Genomic DNA, 23,330 nt, shown 5'->3' on the forward strand with positions numbered 1-23,330 from the left:
TAATTTTTTTAAACCTTCATAAAAAAATTAATAATTTATTATTATACATTTCAAAGAGCTTATATTGATATTAGTTTTCGTATTTTGAAAAGTCATATTAGTCTAGAGAACAAGGACGATGCCTTTTGCTCCTACTGGGTTAGGTTCGAATACCGGTAAAATTTGAAATTGTTTTTTTTTTTTGTTTTTGCGGAGATTTTTTTTGAGAAATTGAATTAATTTTTATTCTAGTAATGTAAAAAAAAAAAAAACAATCTCAATTTCCCGTCAGATTCGAACCTAGGCAGGTAAACTTAACACACATTCACCTTATCCTCTAGGCTATCTCCACTTTTTGAAATGGGAAAACTTTTATCTATATGTATAAGCTGTTTAGGATTTGATTTTGGGTTGCTGGATTTGCTTTTGGATTGTTGGCTTTGCTTTTGGATTGTTGGATTTGCTTTTTTTATTCAACGCACGATATTAGCGCCGATAATTTTACAGCGGAAGTTTCCCTGGGTGTTCACTTCTATTTGTAATTATTCAATGATTATACTGGTTCAGAAGTTCAAATCTTAACCGCTACTTTACCAGAATATTCAGCAAGTGGAACATTTGGACCATTGGCAAATGTTGAACAATATGTTTCGTACATGACTGAATATGAAAAACCTGTAGCCAAATTGAATGCTTTCTTCATACCAAAAACAAATAATACAATAGCATCTACGTTTTTCATACAAAAACGCTTTCCTGTTTTTCACTACAACTCTGCAAAAATTTTTGAGGTTACCTGACAAAGAATTGATGTTAATATTTTCATTAATTTTTATTTTTTTCCTCGTTATTTCCTTAATTCTAGTGCGCAGGTTGAGCATAAAAAGTGTTCGTTGATAAGTTTTACTTTTGGTATATTTTTCATTATGCTTCTGATCGGTTTTTTTCAGCCTAATTGACACACACCCTAAGTTTGATAAAATAAAAATATCCCATCGGCCGAGAAAAAAATAGTATTTTTTTATCTGGCATAGGATTTTTTTTATTGATGAAGAACACTGGCTGAAAAATTCCTTTATTTCTTTTTCAATTTGATTTTGGAAAACAAACTTTTAAAAAGTGAAAAACTAACGAAAATAATGGAAGAAATAAATCTTGCTAAACATAATGTAACAGAAAAATACTCATAATGGTTGTTTTTGTTAGTAAAAAAAGAATTTGAAAGAAATGTTTTTCGCATTTTTCACTTTCCAAACAAATTTTAAATGTCAAACTTCAAATTCATAAGTGTGTGTGTACAATTCCGTGTGCAAATAGGTGTAATCTGACTAAAAATGTGGAGTAAAACCGGGGTACTCCGTAGTACTAAAATTACTCCAGAGTAATTTTTTTTACTCTTTTGTGGCGTAAAGGAACACAACACATTAATATAACATAGTAATTCCAACAAGATTTATAATTTTTCGAAAAAGATATCATTCTGTAGCATTTGGGTGACTAGAGGCGAATGATCCCTTTAATTAAAAATTTCATTTTTTTATTCAGTATTTATGGGGTAATATGTCTTTATGCATTTTTTTACAGTTTGGTATCGCAGAAATTAATTCAAAAATAACACGGTGTAACACTCAAAATATACGCGGGCGGAGACCTATCAGGTTTTGTAGATAGAGCTAGTCGCACTGAATACGAAACGGTATTTGAAAATCCCCTAACACCCCCAAAATCTGGAGTTACGGACAAAAAACAGTTTTTTGGACCTTCACCCATTGAAAAAATTCTAGCTTCGACAATTTTTTACCCATTTTCGATTTTTTTACAGTTTCTGATAGAAGATAAATATACCTTTTCAACAATGTATGAAACATGTAACTCGGTTAAACCACTTAGAATTTATAAGATGTCAAGTTCAAAAATTCCATTTTTTTCGTCATTTTCCCAACTTCGGCATCAATTTAAGAGTGGGTGTCCCCGAATGAAGAACTCAGACTTCATGTAAATGAGTTTGTGTGTATTAGTGACCTTTCTTCGCCATACATCTCTCACGTTCAACGTCATCTCAACTCAGTTCTCTCTCGGTATCTTTATTTGCATTCTCTTTCCCTTTCTAGAGAACCAAAGTCATAAAATTAAAGTCTATTTAGGTAGAAAAAACAAATCAGCATCAAGGAAATAGCAAAAAAAAAGGGTTGCAAGCCTTGCAAGTGTATATTGCGGTTTTGCTTTGCGCAACCGAATTCACTTGTGTTTTCGTTTTCCGTTGGTTTTACTCTATGTGCAAGAGTCATGGTAGGTATATTTATGAAGAAAAAAATGGTATGATATTCAGTGTTGAATTTTTCTATCTTTCTGCGCATCTATGTACCTACATCACTTGGTATTCTATATAACTTTTGCAAGTATTCGTAGGCGCAGGAATCTGATCGACTCTTTTTTCTTTGTTATAGTATTTAGTGATGATATTTATTTTAGTAGTTTAAAAACAAATTTTTTCAACATTTTTTTTTTTTGGCAAATAAAACGTTTATTTTTTAAAACTATTAGGTACATATTTGTTTATTTATTTGAATGTTTTTAACTTTTTCTTTCGAATTTGTACATAGATTTATATATTATATTATTAATTGATATTATTGTTATTCATATACAGGGTGTTCCAAAAGTAATGGATCAAACGAAATATGCAGATAGGCCAACTTTGGGCTCTCAGAATTTGGTAACTTTTTCATCCCAAATCCTTACGGTTTTCAATTTAATGCAGTTTTTGTGAGTTATCAAAAAATCTCGACTTTGCAACAGTATTTTGCTTCCTCCGGTCATAATTGATTTTTGTTTTTTACAATTCTTTCACTAAAACATTGCCTAATAATAAGAAATAATTATTTAATCAAAATATTTTTTATTTCATACGCCATTTTGCTGCAAATTATGTAACAGTTCCATGTTTTATAAAAACTCAATTTCTTACTCACAGAAAAAGACAATTTCATCTATAAAGTCAAATTCGAAAATTTAGATTTTTGTATTATAATGCGAATAACATTACAGACTGCCTGTCTTTCCAAATTTTGTTTTCATAGAAAAAAATATATCCATACAGTTGCTCAGAAGAATACCTAACATGCAACATCATAAATTTATGAAAGAGATAAATAAACCAGTTTAAAAAAAAAAAAAACAAGAATACAAAAAAAAACTCGTTTATCCTATTCCATATACCTACCACGCAACACCAGATACCATACATTGCAAACGTGCGAGAGATCCATTTCCTGTATCCTCTCATTTTCGCGAAAAAAATACAACAACACTTTGCATGCACTTAGCCTGGCGCCAATCCTTTTTTATGGAAAAACCTATGTACAAACAATATGTAGAATGCAGATACCTAAGTTCATCTTATTCTTTATACCACCAAACAACCACTCGACAGAGCGAGTGCGAGAGATCATGTAGAAACAAAATAGAAGATAATAAAGAGAGAGATACAACTAGCGCCAGCGGAATTTGTTTGAACTACAAGTTCCAATACATACGCATTCCATGAATTTCTGAGGAAAAAAATGGAAAGTAGACTCTTTTTCAAAAATTAATTGTAAGAAAACTATTATAGCAATTCTTATTTTCTAACTTGATATTGATAGAAAAAATAATGAAAAAAAATTAAAAAAATATAACAAAAAATCTAAAAATTCTGGTTTCATAGTACAGTTTATTGTTTTTGGGACTACTTAAAAAGCGATTGGAGGGTTACAAAATAATATTTTCCAACAAGATATAGTTTTACTCCATAGTCCATAAACTAAGCTTTTAAATAAAATAAAAATCAAAATCATACTTTGAAAAACAAAGAAATTAAACCACTTTTTTTTTAAAAGTTAAGAAAAAATGACTTTTTAGTATTTTTTTGTTGTTTAAGACCTTAAAACTTAATATAAATTTCTTAAACTAATCAATGTGTTAGTATTTGAGTTGAGGTACTTATTTCTTTTTATTTCGATGAATTGTATCAATAATTGCAGAAGTTATACATGTTCAAACATTGTAACATAAGGAAAAATAGCTTCAGTTTCGATTAATTTTTTTCTATGAAAAATACATTTTTAGTTTTTCAAAATAGTTTTACTCCGTAGTTTGATTCAACCTCAATCCAAAATAGAAATAAAAAAAATAAAAATTTTAGTCTAACTAAGAAACAAACCAATGTCTTTCAGGTCGTTCTAAAAGAACGAAAATTTTATCATGTTTTGTTCTCTCTTAATTATTAATAATTAATAGGACAAAAATGTTGTTTCGGCACGTAGTAGGATAACTTGGGCACCAGGATTTGATAACGGGTTTTTGTAGAGGAGCTCAATACAAATATTTTTTTCTTTGGGAGGGGGGTCTATCTCTCCCCGTTTAGGTGGGAGGGGCATTTTTCTAAAAAAAAATTATCAAAATAAAAAAAAATTATTAAAAAACAACGGCAACACTTACAGTAATAAATGATACCATTTCCGAAAAGCAAAATTGTACATTTGATTCTAATTTGTAAATCAATATATTATAACCAATAGTTTTTGAAATAATCGATTTCAAAGTTAAAAATAGGTGAAAAAAAAATTTAAAAAATTCATTTTATACTTTTTTTGTCCAGACCGTGAATTTAAATAAAAAAATTACTCACATAGAAAACTGCCTCAATTTATTCCTTATCGAACCGTGAAAACTATATGTTTCTATGTCTTCTAGTTTATGAGAAAATTAAAAAATAAAAACAAATAAAAACAAAAAATATTTTGAAAAAAGAAAAATCTGATAAAATAATTTTTTTCTAAGCCAATTTTGAAGTGATTTTCATAAAAAATACCTCGATTGATTGGGAAACAGAAATAGTTTTAGAATATATTTTTTAAATAGCATGTTGTTTTGAAAACATATACTTTAAATTGATGCCGAAGTTGGGCAAATGACGAAAAAAATGGAATTTTTGAACTTTGACAGCTTATAAATTCTAAATGGTTTAACCGAGTTACATGTTTTATACATTGTTAAAAAGGTATATTTATCTTCTATCAGAAACTGTAAAAAAATTGAAAATGGGTAAAAAATTGTCGAAGCTAGAATTTTTTCAATGGGTGAAGGTCCATAAAACCGTTTTTTGCCCGTAACTCTAGATTTTGGGGGTGTTAGGGGATTTTCAAATACCGTTTCGTATTCAGTGCGACTAGCTCTACAAAACCTGATAGGTCTCCGCCCGCGTATATTTTGAGTGTTACACCGTGTTATTTTTGAATTAATTTCTGCGATACCAAACTGTAAAAAAATGCATAAAGACATATTACCCCATAAATACAGAATAAAAAAAATGAAATTTTTAATTAAAGGGATCATTCGCCTCTAGTCACCCAAATGCTACAGAATGATATCTTTTTCGAAAAATTATAAATCTTGTTGGAATTACTATGTTATATCTATCTATCTATCTATCTATCTATCTATCTATCTATCTATCTATCTATCTATCTATCTATCTATCTATCTATCTATCTATCTATCTATCTATCTATCTATCTATCTATCTATCTATCTATCTATCTATCTATCTATCTATCTATCTATCTATCTATCTATCTATCTATCTATCTATCTATCTATCTATCTATCTATCTATCTATCTATCTATCTATCTATCTATCTATCTATCTATCTATCTATCTATCTATCTATCTATCTATCTATCTATCTATCTATCTATCTATCTATCTATCTATCTATCTATCTATCTATCTATCTATCTATCTATCTATCTATCTATCTATCTATCTATCTATCTATCTATCTATCTATCTATCTATCTATCTATCTATCTATCTATCTATCTATCTATCTATCTATCTATCTATCTATCTATCTATCTATCTATCTATCTATCTATCTATCTATCTATCTATCTATCTATCTATCTATCTATCTATCTATCTATCTATCTATCTATCTATCTATCTATCTATCTATCTATCTATCTATCTATCTATCTATCTATCTATCTATCTATCTATCTATCTATCTATCTATCTATCTATCTATCTATCTATCTATCTATCTATCTATCTATCTATCTATCTATCTATCTATCTATCTATCTATCTATCTATCTATCTATCTATCTATCTATCTATCTATCTATCTATCTATCTATCTATCTATCTATCTATCTATCTATCTATCTATCTATCTATCTATCTATCTATCTATCTATCTATCTATCTATCTATCTATCTATCTATCTATCTATCTATCTATCTATCTATCTATCTATCTATCTATCTATCTATCTATCTATCTATCTATCTATCTATCTATCTATCTATCTATCTATCTATCTATCTATCTATCTATCTATCTATCTATCTATCTATCTATCTATCTATCTATCTATCTATCTATCTATCTATCTATCTATCTATCTATCTATCTATCTATCTATCTATCTATCTATCTATCTATCTATCTATCTATCTATCTATCTATCTATCTATCTATCTATCTATCTATCTATCTATCTATCTATCTATCTATCTATCTATCTATCTATCTATCTATCTATCTATCTATCTATCTATCTATCTATCTATCTATCTATCTATCTATCTATCTATCTATCTATCTATCTATCTATCTATCTATCTATCTATCTATCTATCTATCTATCTATCTATGAACATTTTCATCTTTGGTTTGTTTTTTTTTTTTTTAGTGGTTCCCTGACCTCCGTTTAAGGAGGTTGTGGCGTCACATTTTGTCACATATTATTCTATTCTATATTACAAACAAAACAGAAATGAAAAAAACAAACGTCAGCAAATTGTTCTCCATTCAATAATTTCTTCTGAGGAGAAAAGAGAGCGGGAGTGTAATTTACTGGCTGAATAAAATGGTATAGCTGTGGCTGTAGCTTGTAGCGCAAGTTGAAGAATTCTCAACTTTTTGCTCAGCTGCCGCCAACTTTTGTTGTTATTTCCCTTAATAAAATTTTGTTTTTATCTATCTACGGGTAATTCCATGAAAAAGTGGACACGAATTTTGAACAAATTATGCAGACTTTTTTTATTAGCAAATTACTATTTACAAACGGCAACTCTTTATGCAAGTTGCAAGAAAAGATTCAAAAAACTTGAGTGAAAATGCATCTTTTCTTTACTTTTGGAACCACAAATCGTAGGTAACATGAGTTACCAAAATAATGTAACGTGAGTTACCTAAATATATTAAAACTTTTCCTCCAAACATTGAAAAAATGTTTGGTTTTGTCACTCATATTAAAAGCTTGTAATTTTGTATGTATGGAATCTTAATGTATTGTATGTATAAAAACTTCATACTGTCGGACTCTTAAAATTCGTGTCCAATTTTTGTTACGTGAGTTACCATCAAACTTTTATTTTTCCCAAGCAAATGTTAAAAATAAAGACAGTTTTTTTAGTTAATTATGAAAGTAATAGTTATGCTCCATTCATGGATAGTAATTTCGTATCAATTTACATTAAAATTGAAAAAAAAATTGAAATTTTTGTGAATGTAACGTGAGTTACCATGGAATTGCCCCTACCTATCTATCTATCTACACCGATTGGTCCATCTTGTTAGCTCGTTTAAAACATGTTGTAAGAGATCGAAGAACTCCCAGAATATCGGTCTTTTTTCATTTTAATTTTGTTCCCTCAGAAAAAAAGAGCAAAATTTCCCCAAAAATTCTCAACATAAACCACGTTTTTTTTTAGGATATTTAAAATTTTATCAATAGTTAAAAACATACCATACCATTTTTAACCCTATAGTTCCTGTTTCATTTCAATTTTAAATAATGAAAATAAAATTAATTTCAGACGGCTGATAGTATAGCGGATTTGGTAGATGGCTATTGTAGCATAGTAAATAATACTGACATTTCACTATGGGATCGGTCAAACTCCCCTGGAAGTAGTAAGAGCACTACCAACTCTTTAGAATTTTGTAAAGATATTAATTTAAAAGACAATGATAAGTCAGTAGTGTCCAATTTAAAATTTATCAAAACTACTACAAAGCAAATTGATCAGCAAAAAAATATTCCGAAATTGAGTGACGATTATGCCGAAATTGGTTTAGTTGATGAAGAAGGAGATTACTCTATGCCTACAGGTATTTTACAATTATTTACTATGAAATTTTTCCTATATAAATACGAGCAATATTTAAGTTCGAAACTATGAACTGGATAGATCACAGATTGTTCTTAACGATATTATTGGAATCGGACAGTTTGGAGATGTGCATATTGGCACTTATTACATAAAAGATAAGTCAACTCGGGAAAAAAATGATGTTAACTGCTATGAAGAAAATGCGAGGAAGAATTCTCAGAACGAAAATAAGGCTTGTGCAATTCAAGTCGCTGTTAAAACCTGTAAAGCCAGTGACGATCTCACAAAAACGGAAACATTTCTTCAAGAAGCTTGTAAGTGATTTTTTCGATAAAGAACACTGTCTTCATTTTAGTTTTATAATAGATATAATGCAGAAGTTTGATCATCCTCATATCATTCGGCTCATTGGAATATGTAGTAGCGCTCCTATATGGATTGTTATGGAGTTGGCGCAGCATGGTGAACTTCGGGCATTTCTAAAAGCAAACAGTGAAAAGTAAGTAAGCGATGTTTTCTTGTGTAATGTGAATTTTCGAATATATGCATATTTATAGTCTTAATGGGGCTTTCATTTCTGTAGCCACTTTTGGGCAAAACTAGTTGGATTGTTTGAAAAATCCCAATGCGCATTGAAACTCAAAAAACTTTCATTGAACTACTGACATGTCCATGAATGAGATTACACTGATATTGCTGGCATTTAAGATATTAGCTTGATACTCCAGTCATGAATCAATAGGGAATTATTTAAAAGGCTTAAAATTAATTTCTCACCACTTGACCATTGTTTTAAGCGTAGTTATGTACCAAAATGCATTTTTTTTTTATTATTTCGATTCTAATACATATCTGTGCTCTAGTATTTCGTAGACAGAAAATCAAACTACAATATGTTCTTTATGATATTTTCTTTCGTTTGATCGTAAATTTAGTAATTCATTTTAAGTGAGCTTTGCTCGGTATCTTTAAATATTATAACTTTCAGTGAAAAAAGTCAAATGCAAACAGCAATTTTTTGGAGTGGGTTTGAGTTTGCAATGACCAGTTTTTTCGCGGGTTACAAAACAATACGATATTTTTATTAAACAGTAATTATATACATATATACAATTTGCTTAAAGCTAGTTATCTTAAAATTTACATTGATTATATTAGTATTATGTTGGCACAAAAGGGGCCTAACGTTTTTACATTGTATTTTTTTTTTTTAACTAAATTTACAGTTAATTGTCATTGTATTTGTTTAAAATTTTAATTCTGTTGACAGCTTCTTAACTCAGGTTGTTCAGGTCCGGTTGTCATTGGGGTTACAAAACACCACATTACCACTTTATAATCCAGTGTATTTACGTTTGAATATACATATGTACATATGACGATCGGCAATGGATAGAAGGGTTACAGTAATCTGCTTTATCAAAAATGCCTACAGCAATGAGATCCCTTTTTGTTCAATATTTAATTTACAGGTCAGAAAGTTTTGGATGGTGTATATAATATATTAATTAATTTTTTTGTTTCAAGTTTAGCCTTGTCGACAGAGCTTAGTATGAAGAAATACTATTTTTTATCCCATTCTCTGTTTTATTCTGTATCAGTGGATGCTTTACTTCTTTCTTTTTTTACTTACATATGTATATCTTATAAGATTGTCATTAGGTCAATGGTGTTGCTTGTTGTGAGATCTTTTATTCTTGAGTCAGCTATTACACGAAGCCTCAAGAGGCGCGCCTCATTTCTAATGAGTGCAAAAGAGAAAAAAGATTAAAAAAAAAATATCCGACCGAGAGTACCTATATCGTAGGTCGAAATTCTGCAACTCTTTTTTGACGTTTCTTTTTCTCTTTTTTCTTTTTTCAACATTCTCTTTCATTCTTTTTGCTTTTGGTGCAATACAACAACAAGAAATTTTAAATCAAAAGAGAAATGTCAAATTTGAGTCCTTGACTCAAGAGGCATCCTGCCCTAGCGAGGTATTCCATCGGAGCGGAGATTTTCCGCAACGCATACTTCATACATTTAAATTGTCATATAACTATAAAGACAGTTTCATTTCATAATTTCTCATAAGTAAGAATGTCAATGTACGGTAAATTACACCCTTGCGTTAATTTGAAAATGAATCGATATTGCGATATTTCTATTCAACAAAATATCGATATTTTTTTTGAGAAGGCCATCTCTATCACAAATGACAGAAAAACAGATGAAAAAAAATACAATAAAAAAACAATTCAAAGAATAACAAATGAGTTTAAGAAAATTAAAAAGTGTCCATGGCAAGTGTCGCCTTATTTTTGAATGCAGAGTCCAAACAAATAAGGGCAACAAATCTCAAGAAAATAGGAGGATTTTAAAGTGAAAGAAAATTTATTTGTGAAAGACTTTTGCCTGAAAGGCCCTCCGCCCGCCAGTGACCGCGATTTCTTTTTTGTTTATCAATAGTTTTATTTTTTGTTGGACTTATGTATAATCACGAACATCTTTTTTTCCATTCACCAACATCCCTTTGTAGTGGTCCAATTCAATTTAACTGATTGGGCAGATCTTCCCAATACAGCTACAATTTTTGGTGATCTTTTTGTATACTTATGTTTTTTTTCGGTTTGCCTAAACAAAAAAATCCATAATAAATAACAAAAGTTTACTAAAATACTTTTTTTCTTTATTACTTACGTTTTATTATTATTAATTTCTTATTCCGTAACAAAAACTTGTCGGAGGGCTTCGGACAAAAAATGATTTGTATCTGTCAAGAATACAACCATTAGAAGTACTTCATCGCATGCATGACATGCGTTGAAATTTTTCGGAGAAAATTTCCCATCAATTGATCGGAGAAATACCTCGAAGCAAAAAGTCTCGATTCGTAGAAAATCGGAAAAAATCCGCTCCGACGGAATACCTCGCTAGGTTGAATCGTGTAATAGTTTGCGCCTCACAGAATGATTATCAAAACAAAATTCGAAAAAAAGAGTCAAGCCTTTTGAGGCTTCGTATATTTGACAATATATGATATACAATAGCCGCATTAAAACAAAAAAAAAACGTAAAACAAAAATAATGTGTGATACCAAATAAACAAATTACTTAAAAGTTTCAATACATGATGAAAACAGTCATGATCTAAGGAATGTTGTTTAGTTATTGTAACAAAAAGAAAAAGAACAATGCGTAAAAAAAGGAACCCTCAAAATTTTATTGTAATCGTTGAATCTGTCTCCGCGAAAGAAACTAATATATGAGAAAATACTTCCAAAATGTTGCATTTGCCTAGAGGAAAAACCCTCAAAATTTCATCGAAATCTTTAAAGCAATTACCGAAAAACTTATGTGTGAGAAAAATAGGCGTGGCTGTGGGCGGTTATTTCTAAAAATATTTTATTCGCCTAGAGGACCAAACCCTCAATATTTCACCGAAATCTTTAAAGTTGTTACCAAAAAAAATTTTATGTTAAAGTGGGCGTGGCGGTGAGCGTGATTCCTTGGGTTAGGCGACTGGAGATCACCGGCGTAGTAAAAGACGATCACATTACAAAATCAGGAGCATGCCAGTGTCGACAATTTGTGAAAAACGTTTCGCGAAAATTTCCGAAAAATTTCGAGCATTATGGAAGTACTTGCTTACACGAACAGCACTACCCCGCCAGGCAGTACCGCTGCAACAGATTAGAAATAATCGGGTCAGAGCTATACGGATTCCGGGGGCTAGCAAAGTAATGCCCGAGGTTAGAAGAAAATTGAGAGTCGCGAGTTGGAACGTGGGTAGCATGAACGGCCGAAGCTGTGAATTAGAAGAGAAGATGAAGAGGAGGCGAGTGGACATCTTGTGCGTCCAAGAAACCAAGTGGCGAAACACTGGAAACAGAGCCCGTTTCTTAGACGTCAAAACAAAACAATACAAGATGTTCTACTACGGAACAGAGCAAGGTAGAAACGGAATCGGTGTCATCCTTGCGGAAAAGCTTCTTGGAAGCGTTTTAGCCATTTCGAAGTCCAGTGACCGATTGATGTCTCTTAAACTGGTGATGGAAGGAAAGGTGTGGAATATAGTCAGTAGGGTGGGTCAAAAAAATCGAAATTTTTTTTTTTGATTTGGTACTCCGAAAAATCGATTGCTAGACCCCTCTAGAATATACACACCAAATATGAGCTCTTTATATTAATGGGAAGGTCCTCCGCTTTGCAATTTTCCATTTTTACATCAAGCTTCTACTAAAAAAAAAATATTTTTTTTATTAATTGACTTTTCAGCAAATTTCTTTTCAGATTCTTGTAGGAAATTGAACGCTCTACAAAAAAGGCCTTATACACTTTTTTCGTTTATCTAACCGTTGAATAGATATTTGAGGTCCAAAAATCGAGAAAATCTTTAAAAATTCGTTTTTTGTTCTTAATTTTGTAACAAATTGAAAAATTATAATGATCAAATGCGCAAGACATATTCTTGTTGGAAATTGATTGCTCCACAAAAAAGGTCTTATTAACTTTTTTCATTAATCTAACCATTCTAAAGATATTCGAGGTCAAAGTTAAAAAAAAATATAAAAACATTTTATATTTTTAAAAAATTTCTAATTCACTGAAACTTCATTATTTTCAAATTAGCAAGATATATTCTTGTAGGGGATTAAACGTTCTACAAAAAATTTTTTGGAATGAAATTGATTGCTTTAACCGTTTAGAAGATATTCGTATCCAAATCGCAATGCATACGGGTCATAAGAAAACTATTGAAATCAGTGAGCATTGGTTTGGATACGAATATCTTCTAAACGGTTAAAGCAATCAATTTCATTCCAAGGAATTTTTTGTAGAACGTTTAAGCCCCTACAAGAATATATCTTGCTAATTTGAAAATAATGAAGTTTCAGTGAATTAGAAATTTTTTAAAAATATAAAATGTTTTTATATTTTTTTTTAACTTTGACCTCGAATATCTTTAGAATGGTTAGATTAATGAAAAAAGTTAATAAGACCTTTTTTGTGGAGCAATCAATTTCCAACAAGAATATGTCTTGCGCATTTGATCATTATAATTTTTCAATTTGTTACAAAATTAAGAACAAAAAACGAATTTTTAAAGATTTTCTCGATTTTTGGACCTCAAATATCTATTCAACGGTTAGATAAACGAAAAAAGTGTATAAGGCCTTTTTTGTAGAGCGTTCAATTTCCTACAAGAATCTGAAAAGAAATTTGCTGAAAAGTCAATTAATAAAAAAAATATTTTTTTTTTAGTAGAAGCTTGATGTAAAAATGGAAAATTGCAAAGCGGAGGACCTTCCCATTAATATAAAGAGCTCATATTTGGTGTGTATATTCTAGAGGGGTCTAGCAATCGATTTTTCGGAGTACCAATTCAAAAAAAAGAATTTCGATTTTTTTGACCCACCCTAATAGTCAGTGCATATGCTCCCCAAATTGGATGTGAGCAGGTGGAAAAAGATGCATTCTGGCTAGACTTCCACAACCTCATTAAAGACATCCCAAAGGAAGAGCTTTTGTTTGTGGGTGGAGATTTAAATGGACATGTGGGGAAGACTGCAAAGTGATATTAGGAGAAGCGGTCGCCCAGCAACACCGTCTCCTACTGACAGAATTTTTTATGGAGACGAAGGCAGCAAACATACAAAGAGAGGCTACCGGACGAATCAAGTGGTACAACCTGGACAATGGAAAAGGCAATGCATTCATCTCTGTTATGAGAAATTATCTGTGCGGAACCATCAGCAGACTACAAAACGAAGAGTGCAGAGTACAAAATATGTGGGACTCTCTGCAACGAACTTGCTTGTCGAAGGCGAGGTCACTGCTAGGAACATCAAAAGGAAACTACCAACGGGAAAAAGAAACATGGTGGTAGAGCGATGAAGTCAAAGCAGTGATATCAAGGAAAAAGACCGCTTTCCAAGCTTGGTCCAAATGCCCCTCTCATAATAGAGATGAAAAAGCACGACTCGAAGTGGACTCCAAGCGCTACAAGAAGGAAGCCAAGAAGAAATGCGCCCAGCATAAAGCAGAGAGTACGGAAAGCATGTATCGCGAGCTTGGTGAAATATCTGATCCAGCTGCTGATGCAAACCAGGCTCTCCAGGAACTGCGACATGCCAAGATGAACAAGGGTGCAGCCATCTTCAAAATTGCCGGTCAAAGGAGAAGGAATGCTCAGGAAATACGTTCACCAAAGTTCATTAACGATGCTCAAGGCCTACTACTTGTGAATGACGACAAAATTCTCCACAGGTGGCGACAGTATTGTAATGAACTCCTAAATGAGCAATTTCCCAGGATATACTTTCCAACAGCCGAACCTAATTTAGACGAAGTACCCGACCTTACAGTCGAAGAAGTTAGCGTGGCGGTGAAAAACTCCAAGAAAGGAAAAGCTATTGGTTCAGACGAAATACCCTCTGAGTTCTGGAAGAAGATGGGAGACATTGGGTGTAAATGGCTCACGATTCTCATCTCCAAACTCATTAGCGGTGACCAAATGCTAAATCAGTGGAGAGAAAGTTTCCTTCTCCCAATATACAAAGGAAAGGGGGACACACGAAACTGTGATAACAACAGATCGATTAAGCTGATGTCACACACCATGAAGATCGTTGAGCGGATTTTCGACGGCCGACTGCGAAAAATAATACGGCTGTCTGATGACCAGTGCGGGTTTGTCTCGGGTAAATCAACCACAGATGCCATACAGAGTTTAAGAATCCGAATGGAAAAACACCGTGATTCCTCAAGGGATTTGCATAGTGTGCTGGTTGATTTCGAAAAGGCATTCGATAGACAACCACGAGATCTGATATGGGTGTCCCTGAGACAGCGAGGGGTTCCGGAAGTCTACGTGCGGATGATCAAGGACATGTACGAGGAAGTAAAAACGAAGGTAAAATGCCCCGCAGGAGTCACCGAAGAGTTCCCAATCAAAGTCGGTGTGCACCAGGGAAGCGTCCTGCGTCCTTTGCTCTTTATTACAGTCCTTGACTTCCTGCTTGAAGGAAAAGTGACTTATCCGAAAGTGAATCAGTTATTCTTTGCTGATGATGGAGCCATCATAAGTGAAGATCCAACATCCTTGCAACGAGCACTTGATGTGTGGGTGGATGTTCTGGAAGGAAGTGGGTACCGGATAAGCGCGAAAAAGACAGAATATCTCTGCTGTCCATTTTCTGACCCAGACGGCCCTATTCCGGACATTTACCTGAATGGAACAACACTTCCCAAGTGCGAAAAGTTCAAATATCTTGGATCTATGATCAACAACCAAGCTTCTTGTGATGACGACATCAATCACCGAATAAGTGTAGGGTGGATGAAGTGGCGCGAAAACTCTTCCATCTTCTGTGACCGAAAAATGCCCCCTTAACTGAAAGGAAAGCTCTATACTGCAGTTGTTCGCCCAGCACTTACATACGGTTCACAATGTTGGACAATGTACAGAACGTATGAGAGTAAACAGACAGCAGCTGAGATGAAGATGCTTCGTATGACAGCAGGAGTAACAAAGCTTGATCGAATCAGAAGCAAGAAAATCCGAGGAAGCCTTCACGTCAAAAACACCATCTTGGATAAAATACAGCATGACCGTTTAAGTTTGTACTGTCATGTACAAAGACGAAACCCTGAGAACCCAGTTCAAAAGGCGATCGCTTACGACGTTCCAACGCAATCGCGAAGAAGAGGCAGGCCTAAGAACTCATGGAGAAGACAAATGCAACGACAACTGCATTCAGTTGGCCTTAGACATGGAACAATTCAAAATCGAGAAGCCTGCCGACGTTTCCTGAGGTCAACCCGGCGAACCCCACATGCGGAGCCGTAGTGTGAAGCAGTAGAGTGGGAGAGTTGTGACCCCATCCGAGATCATGACTATCGTCGATAATGGAGAAGAAGAAGGGCGTGGCGGTGAGCGGATTTTGCCAAAAGTACTCGTTAGAGCTTTTTCCGAAAAAAATTATGTGTTAATAAAAGTGGGCGTGGCACTGGGCGGATTTTGCCAAAAGTACTTCCAAGACTTTTTACTTGCTTATATGAACAAACCCTGAAAATTTCATCGAAATCGTTAGAGCTGTTTCCGAAAAAACTTATTTGTTAAAAAAGTGGGCGTGGCTGTGGGCGGATTTTTCCAAAAGTACTTCGAAAACTTTTTACTCGCTAAGATGAACAAACCCGTTTCCGAGATCTTATGTCGTTTTCTATTGACTTTTGAGATTTTTGTGTAAAATTCTCAGATTTTCCACTGCAAATAGAATATGAAATCTAGTTTTGTAATTGTGTGCGAAATCTGTGCGTATAAAAAAAATAAAACAACAACAAATGTTCAGACAAATGTCAAACAGAGGAGTGTGTGTGAAAGTGCGTATGTTTGTATGCGTGAATCTTGATAAAAATCCAGAATCAGATTCTTGAATCTCAGATTCATTTTTTTGTCATTTTTTTGAATCTCAGGACGCAAATAGATCATGAAATCTGAGATTTGTCCACTATTTCCCCTCTTCACCCTACCTTTCAGCTGTCAAATTCACAAATCTCATTCTGAGATTCGTCAATAGAAAACGACATTATATATACAGTGACGACAAAATAAATAGCACATGTACCTTAAAATTTCTAAAATGAAAGTTTTTCGCACTTTTTTAACACAGATATATTTGATTTATTAAAAAAGAAATTAAGTACATTGAATTCTTTAACAAAATACAGCTCAAGTTTTATAGGACAAAATAAATAGCACCGTTCCTAAAAACAAAAACAAATTAACAAAAATTTTAACACAGTTAAAAGAAAATAACTAGTATTTGGTTGGGTAACCCTTATTATTAAATCAGCGGTTAATAGACGTAACAAGACTCCGAAATCGTTCAAAAGGTACTGAGTACCAAGCTCGTCGAAATTCCTGCTAAAGTTTGTCCAAATTTGAGGGATCAGACCTGTTGATCGCATTTCCCACGTCACTCTACAAGTCCTCAATAGGATTCAGATCTGGGGACTGGCTTGGCAATTCCATAACACCGATTTTTTGGACTGATAGCAATTATTGTTTCACAGACTTAGTCTTATGTTTTGGATCGTTACCCTGTAGAAATGTCCACTTTAAAGGCATTTCCTTCTCAGTAAAAGGTGGAATAGTGTCCCTTAGGACACTAAGGTGGTCCATAATACCCTCTATCCGATGAAATGGCTCCACACCATGCCAAGAAAAACATCCCCAAACAAGAATACTAGCCCCACCATCCTTAACAGTCTATATTTTATACTGCGGGTCACATTTCAACTGCCCCACGCGGGGAATTTCCGTATGGGGCATTTGGAAATGCCTCTAATGCCCTATAGGGGCTTTTACTGAAAAGGAAATGCCTTTAAAGTGCATTTCTACAGGATAACGATTCGGATTCAGCACCCCAAAAACTACTAGAAAAGTATATTTTGGTTCTTGTGGCAAAAATTTTGTTGACCAGTGTTATATATTTTATTATTATTATTATTTTTTTTTTTTTTTACAATTGACTTAAAATTAACTTATGTCTAAGATACATTGATAGATACAAAATTTTGTTGGCACAGAGGGGGCCTAACCTTATACAAAGTTACAAAATATAAACAAATATTATACATGGATAAACTTAATTTAAAAAGTCTGCTGACGAGGTTGTCCTCGGGGTGTTCAGACCCTGATGTCCAGTTGTGGGGTTGGTTGAGTTGGTTTGGTTTGGTTGGCGTTAGCCACGGTAGTAAGCCGACTGGGTGTTGGCGCAAAAGTTAACTTCTTCGTTGTCCATTGAAATACTTTAAATACTTCCGTCAATTTAGCGGGGGGCTCAAATAGTAAATACCTTATTTACCTTTTTATGTAATCCCTGTTCTTCTTGGTTCTCGTGCAGCTATTGTAATTTTTTATTGCGATCATGGCGGGTGAACTGAATCCTGCAACATATTCCAATAGCGAGTATAACGTCAATGTTACAAAAGTTATTATTAATGTTTTAAATTCTCAAAATCGAGGTTTTAAAGTTTACCATTTGAACGCACAGAGTTTGTTTTGAAAAATTGATGAGTTTCGGGATTTGTTTGAGGGTTCAAAGGTGGATGCAATTGCTGTCTCAGAAACATGGTTCAAAAATGATGTAAATGATAAAACGTATGCAATGAGACGATATACATTGTACAGAGCGGATAGATTCGATAGAGTTGGTGGCGGTGTTGCATTATATGTTAAGGAGTCTTTAAAGAGCCGGGTTAGATATACTTCCCCAGACGTTAGTACTTTTCAGTGTTTGTGTATTGAAATCAGCAGTAATAATGAAAAACTTTTACTAGGCGTTGTATACAGACCCTACTCATATATTGATTTATCTCCAATCAACATGTTTTTGAAGGATAATTGTTTTTTGTTCCCAAATACCATTCTTTGCGGTGATTTTAACTGCAACATTTTAGCCGATAGTAGTTTGATCAATAACATGCGAACATTCAACCTACATCCTGTTAACGTTAGTAATCCAAGCACTCTTCTTGACGTTTTTTTTGTTGCTGATCTCAATAAGGTTATGTTATATGATCAGTTGTCCGCACCTGGTTTTTCACGACATGATCTTATTGTTCTGTCATATGATTTTTCATGTGTCAGTCCTCCAATGACATTTCAATATCGCGACTTTAAGAATTTGAATATGAGTGCTCTTGAGTCTGACATCAGATCCATAAGTTGGCACAATGTATATTATATGGTGTCTCCAAGCGAACAAATAGAGTATATCCAAAATAATTTAGTAAGATTATTCGATGTGCATGTTCCTGTATAGACAAAGACTGTAAAACATACCAATAACCCCTGGTTCACTATTGAAATTCGAAATTGTATAAACCAAAGAAATCGTGTTTATGAAAAATTTAAACGTTTTAGGATTGTGGAAGATCTGCAACAATACCGTCAGCTGCGTAACAAATGTGTTAAACTCATAAATCTGGCAAAAACTAAATGGTATTCAAATCATATCAAACTTTCACAAAATGGGCGCAAGCTCTGGAAGAACCTTCGCGAGGTTGGAATTGGCAAGCAGAGATCACTGGATCTAAAGGTTAATTGTAATGAATTGAACAAAATATTTATATCATCTGTTCCGCTGCCCACATCTTCGCATGGACCTCTTTTCCAATCAGAATCTTCGTCACCTAATCCTCTTGCCAGTTTCAACTTCGTAAGTGTTTCTCTTGAAGACGTTGTGGAGAGTTTAATATCAATTAAAATTAACTCTATTGGGTTTGATCGTCTCCATCCCGCATTTGTGAAAGCAGTAATGTCATTAATTTTACCATTTTTTACGTTTGCCATCAATACAATGTTTACCAAGAGCACTTTTCCATACCGATTTTTTTAATCTAACAGTTTGCTGTCATCTAAGCAATCCGGATTTCGAGCCCAACATAGCAGTACTACTGCCCTCTTGGACGTGGTTGAGCGGTTAAGAAGGGCTTTGGACGATGATAAAGTCACGTTCTTGGTTCTTCTTGATTACTCCAAGGCATTTGATACGATCGACACAACATCTTGTGCAAAAACTATGTTCTCGTTTTGGATTTAGTCGCGAAGCAGTGAATCTCATATCATCTTGTTTAAGCGGTAGGCACCAAGCAGTGGTATCAGGAACTACGGTCTCTGAATTCCTTTCCTTGTCTCGAGGCGTTCCTCAAGGATCCATTTTAGGACCATTGTTATTCTCTGCTTATGTAAATGATTTTCCTAATCTTATAAGGCACGGAGATGTGCAAATGTTCGCTGACGATGTCCAGTATCTCCAAAGTACTGAGCTAGGTCTTATTGAAAATTGTGTATACAATATTAACGAAGATTTGAATGCAATTCTGGAATGGTCCAATAGGTGCGGTCTTGTCCTTAACCCCTCGAAAACGAAGTGCCTTGTCATCTCTAAGAAGACGCTTGATTTAACATACTTTCCTACAGTGCTTTTGAATAATATTCCCGTGGAGTTTGTTCATAAGGCGAAAAACTTCGGAGTTTGTTTTAATCGGACTTTAACTTGGAATGGCCATATAAATGCTGCAGTAGGGAAGGCGTATGGTGCTTTAAGAACATTATTCGTCACAAAAAAGTTTACGCCCATAACCAGAAAGGTGCTAGCCAAAACATTAGTAGTTCCAATCCTGACTTATGGATGTGAAGTTTATTGCAGTTTGGACTCCGTGTCTCTAAATAAACTCAACGTTGTGTTCAACAATATTGCTCGTTACGTCTTTGGACTGCAAAGATATGACCATGTTTCCAACTACAGTAAAAGCTTGTATGGCATGAATTTCACCGATTTGTTGAAATTTAAAACACTGACCATGTCATTCATTACAAGCAACCACCTGGGCTCTTCAACAATATTCAGTTTTTGTCATCAAATAGAACCAACCTTATCTCTATTCCTCGATTTAGCTGTCTTACATCTGAGCGACAGTTCTTTATTGGCGCGGCTCGTGTTTGGAATTTGCTTCCACGCGAATTAAGAAGAACAGAAAATTTAAAAATATTTCAGACGAAGTTAAATAAGTACTTAACAACTTATTAAGTTGAACCAGTTTATGTTGCAAATCATTAAAATTGTACCTTTTTATGTTCTCAAATCATTAAAATTGATATGTGTAGTTAAAATTGCTTTTCTCTTTTCTATTTTCTGCTGCTTGTAGATCAAGAGTTTCGTTGGTTGGTTATTTGTTGCGCTAAGGTTGAAGCGACTTGCGTCAGTATAAGAAGCATCATCTGTGAATTTAATTTCTTATATTATCTTTATGAATTTTTCGGTTATTTGAATCTATGACTATGTTCCCTAAGTTTTCTTTAACTTTCTCTTTTTAGAATAAAGGTTTATTCTTACTTCTTCTCTGTCCATTGTTTACAAAAATAGTTTCGCCTACTTCATATGTTTTATTTTTCCTATTTTTATTACGATATGCTAACATTTTTTGTTGGTGTGCTTGAAGTTCCTTTTTTGTGTCACCATTACCTATAAAATTGTGGAATATGTCCATTGGTCGCTTGTCTGTTACCGTGTGAACTGTTTCGTTGTATTTTTTTGTAGCTAGAGTCATGACGTGCTTGATGTCTGTCATATGTGTAGATTATTTGACTATTGTAATGAGTTCTGTCAATGTGGAGTGAATTCTTTCTATCGTTCCATTGCTCTTTGAATGGGCTGGTTGTTTTTTAGCCAAAGTGTATAATATTTGATAGAGTTGAAGGCTATAACAATTTATAACTTCCACGCATATTATTTTTAAAAAAATATAATTTTATTTATCAAAGATAAAATTGTCTTAATATTAACTATGGAATAACAGTGCGGTACGCACTACGGTAGGAATCGAACTGCCTGTTGTTGGTCATCTCGTTCTCCTCGAACGTTCGGATGACACTGATTGCCAGCGGCATCGGTTGTAATTTATCTGTTTTTTTGTCTTTCTTTTTTTATCACTTCAGATTCTTTGATGTATTAAGCTCAGAACAAGCTATTATCTACGATCAGAGGCTCATCATTAGTGCATGTTAGTGGTAAGTAAACAAAAAATACAACCTCCAACATGCACAATATAAAACAAAATAATTACAAACAAATTTATAAGTTATAAAATTATAAGTACAAAAAATCCAACATATATAATTTATTTAAAACATTGATTTACAGTTACGATTGTTGAGCACTGGTTCGAAACAATGTTTTTAAACCCATTTTTGTCAAATTAAAGTCTAAGGATGAATGGTTCAAGTTAAAAAGTTTACTCATGCGACTAAGAGGCTCATTAATACTACAGTTTATTCTATGAAAGTCGATATGCAAAGGTTCAAATCTTTGTAGGAGGTGAGATCCACCCAGATAATTTATATCAATACAAGTGAATAGATCAGGAGCGTCAATTTGGGAATTAATAAGCTGATGAAGAAAGATTAAATCATTTTTTACACGTCTCTGTGCTAAAGTTTGCATCTGAAGAAGTTGAATGCGTTGTTCATATGGTGGCCAGTTGAAAGGATCGGTCCAAGGAAGACCTTTTAGAGCGAAGCGTACAAAATTGTGTTGAACAGATTCGATTCGGTTTTTATGAACTTCATAAAAAGGACCCCATACTTGAGAATTGTACAAAGATAGAGTTACAAATGGATCATCAAATTCCTTTGCCCAACGTTTAATAAAACCAAGCATTGAGCTCGCTTTATTTACTTTAAAATTGATGTGTTCAGTAAATCCTAAATTTGAACTAACATGGACACCCAAGTCTTTGAAGCTAAATACTCGACAAAGCTTATGTTGCAAGATGTAGTAATCAAAAATATTAATGACCCGTTTTCTCGAGAATGTAATTGTTTGGCATTTAGCTGGGTTAAGTGAAAGGCCATTTTTACCACACCAAACATTAATTGGCTTGGGCTTGGCTTGGGTGGTCGCCATGTGTTAACTTTCCCCTTGGTCGGAAGAAGATTGTCCCAATCTTGCGCTCAACATCTGCTGTACCCTTGATCTTGAAGTGTCCATGAATTCTTCCATCTCTATTGTGACCTGCTCGATCGTGCTTGGCCAAGTGACTTGTTCGATTATATTTGTGCGATAACTTTGAATTATTTTCATTATTTTGTAGACAGAGTAAATCAATATTACAAGGAATAACTTAATACATATTCCCGACCATACGGGATGTTCTTTGAGATCTGTTATAAATGGTTCTATATGATCAAGATTTGTGTACATAAGTTTCTCGTCTTGTGAAGCAATGAATTCTAGAATTTGGTTGGTTGGTTTGCTTAACTTAATATGTTCTAGTATTTGGTTTTCTGAATTCAGATAAATTTTGCCATTAATACACGTTCTGTTCAAATTGTATCATATTGATTCCTGACAATTCTATTCCGTTAACAATGTGGTTTCCCGTTAAAACAAGATTTCCTTCGTTAATTATTTTTATTGGTTGATTACGTTCTTTGATTTTGGTACAGTTTGCTTTATATTTATTTAAAAGGTTTGTTAAACAAATAGATTCTTTACTGATTTTACAATAGTGGTGGTTGAGTTCCTTTTTACAACCTGATTTATAAAACTTTTTCTTATATTTAATGATTTCGCTTAATATTATAATTTTCCCACCATTTACATTGTAGCTTCTGGTTAGATAGTGGTTTCC

At 33.4% G+C, this 23,330-nt stretch overlaps 1 protein-coding gene across 1 annotated transcript in view; it reads left to right on the top strand.

Moving 5' to 3' along the window:
- Positions 1 to 23,330, top strand: part of LOC129907272 (focal adhesion kinase 1-like) — a 237,538-nt gene that overhangs the window by 113,697 nt on the left and 100,511 nt on the right. Inside the window, exons 7-10 of the mRNA XM_055983392.1 lie at positions 7,851 to 8,145; positions 8,204 to 8,461; positions 8,514 to 8,646; positions 19,060 to 19,354. Coding sequence (XP_055839367.1) covers positions 7,851 to 8,145; positions 8,204 to 8,461; positions 8,514 to 8,646; positions 19,060 to 19,354 — 981 coding nt within the window. The remainder of the gene's footprint in view (positions 1 to 7,850; positions 8,146 to 8,203; positions 8,462 to 8,513; positions 8,647 to 19,059; positions 19,355 to 23,330) is intronic.

This window comes from Episyrphus balteatus, chromosome 1, assembly GCF_945859705.1.
Source record: "Episyrphus balteatus chromosome 1, idEpiBalt1.1, whole genome shotgun sequence".
Lineage (NCBI taxonomy): Eukaryota > Metazoa > Arthropoda > Insecta > Diptera > Syrphidae > Episyrphus > Episyrphus balteatus.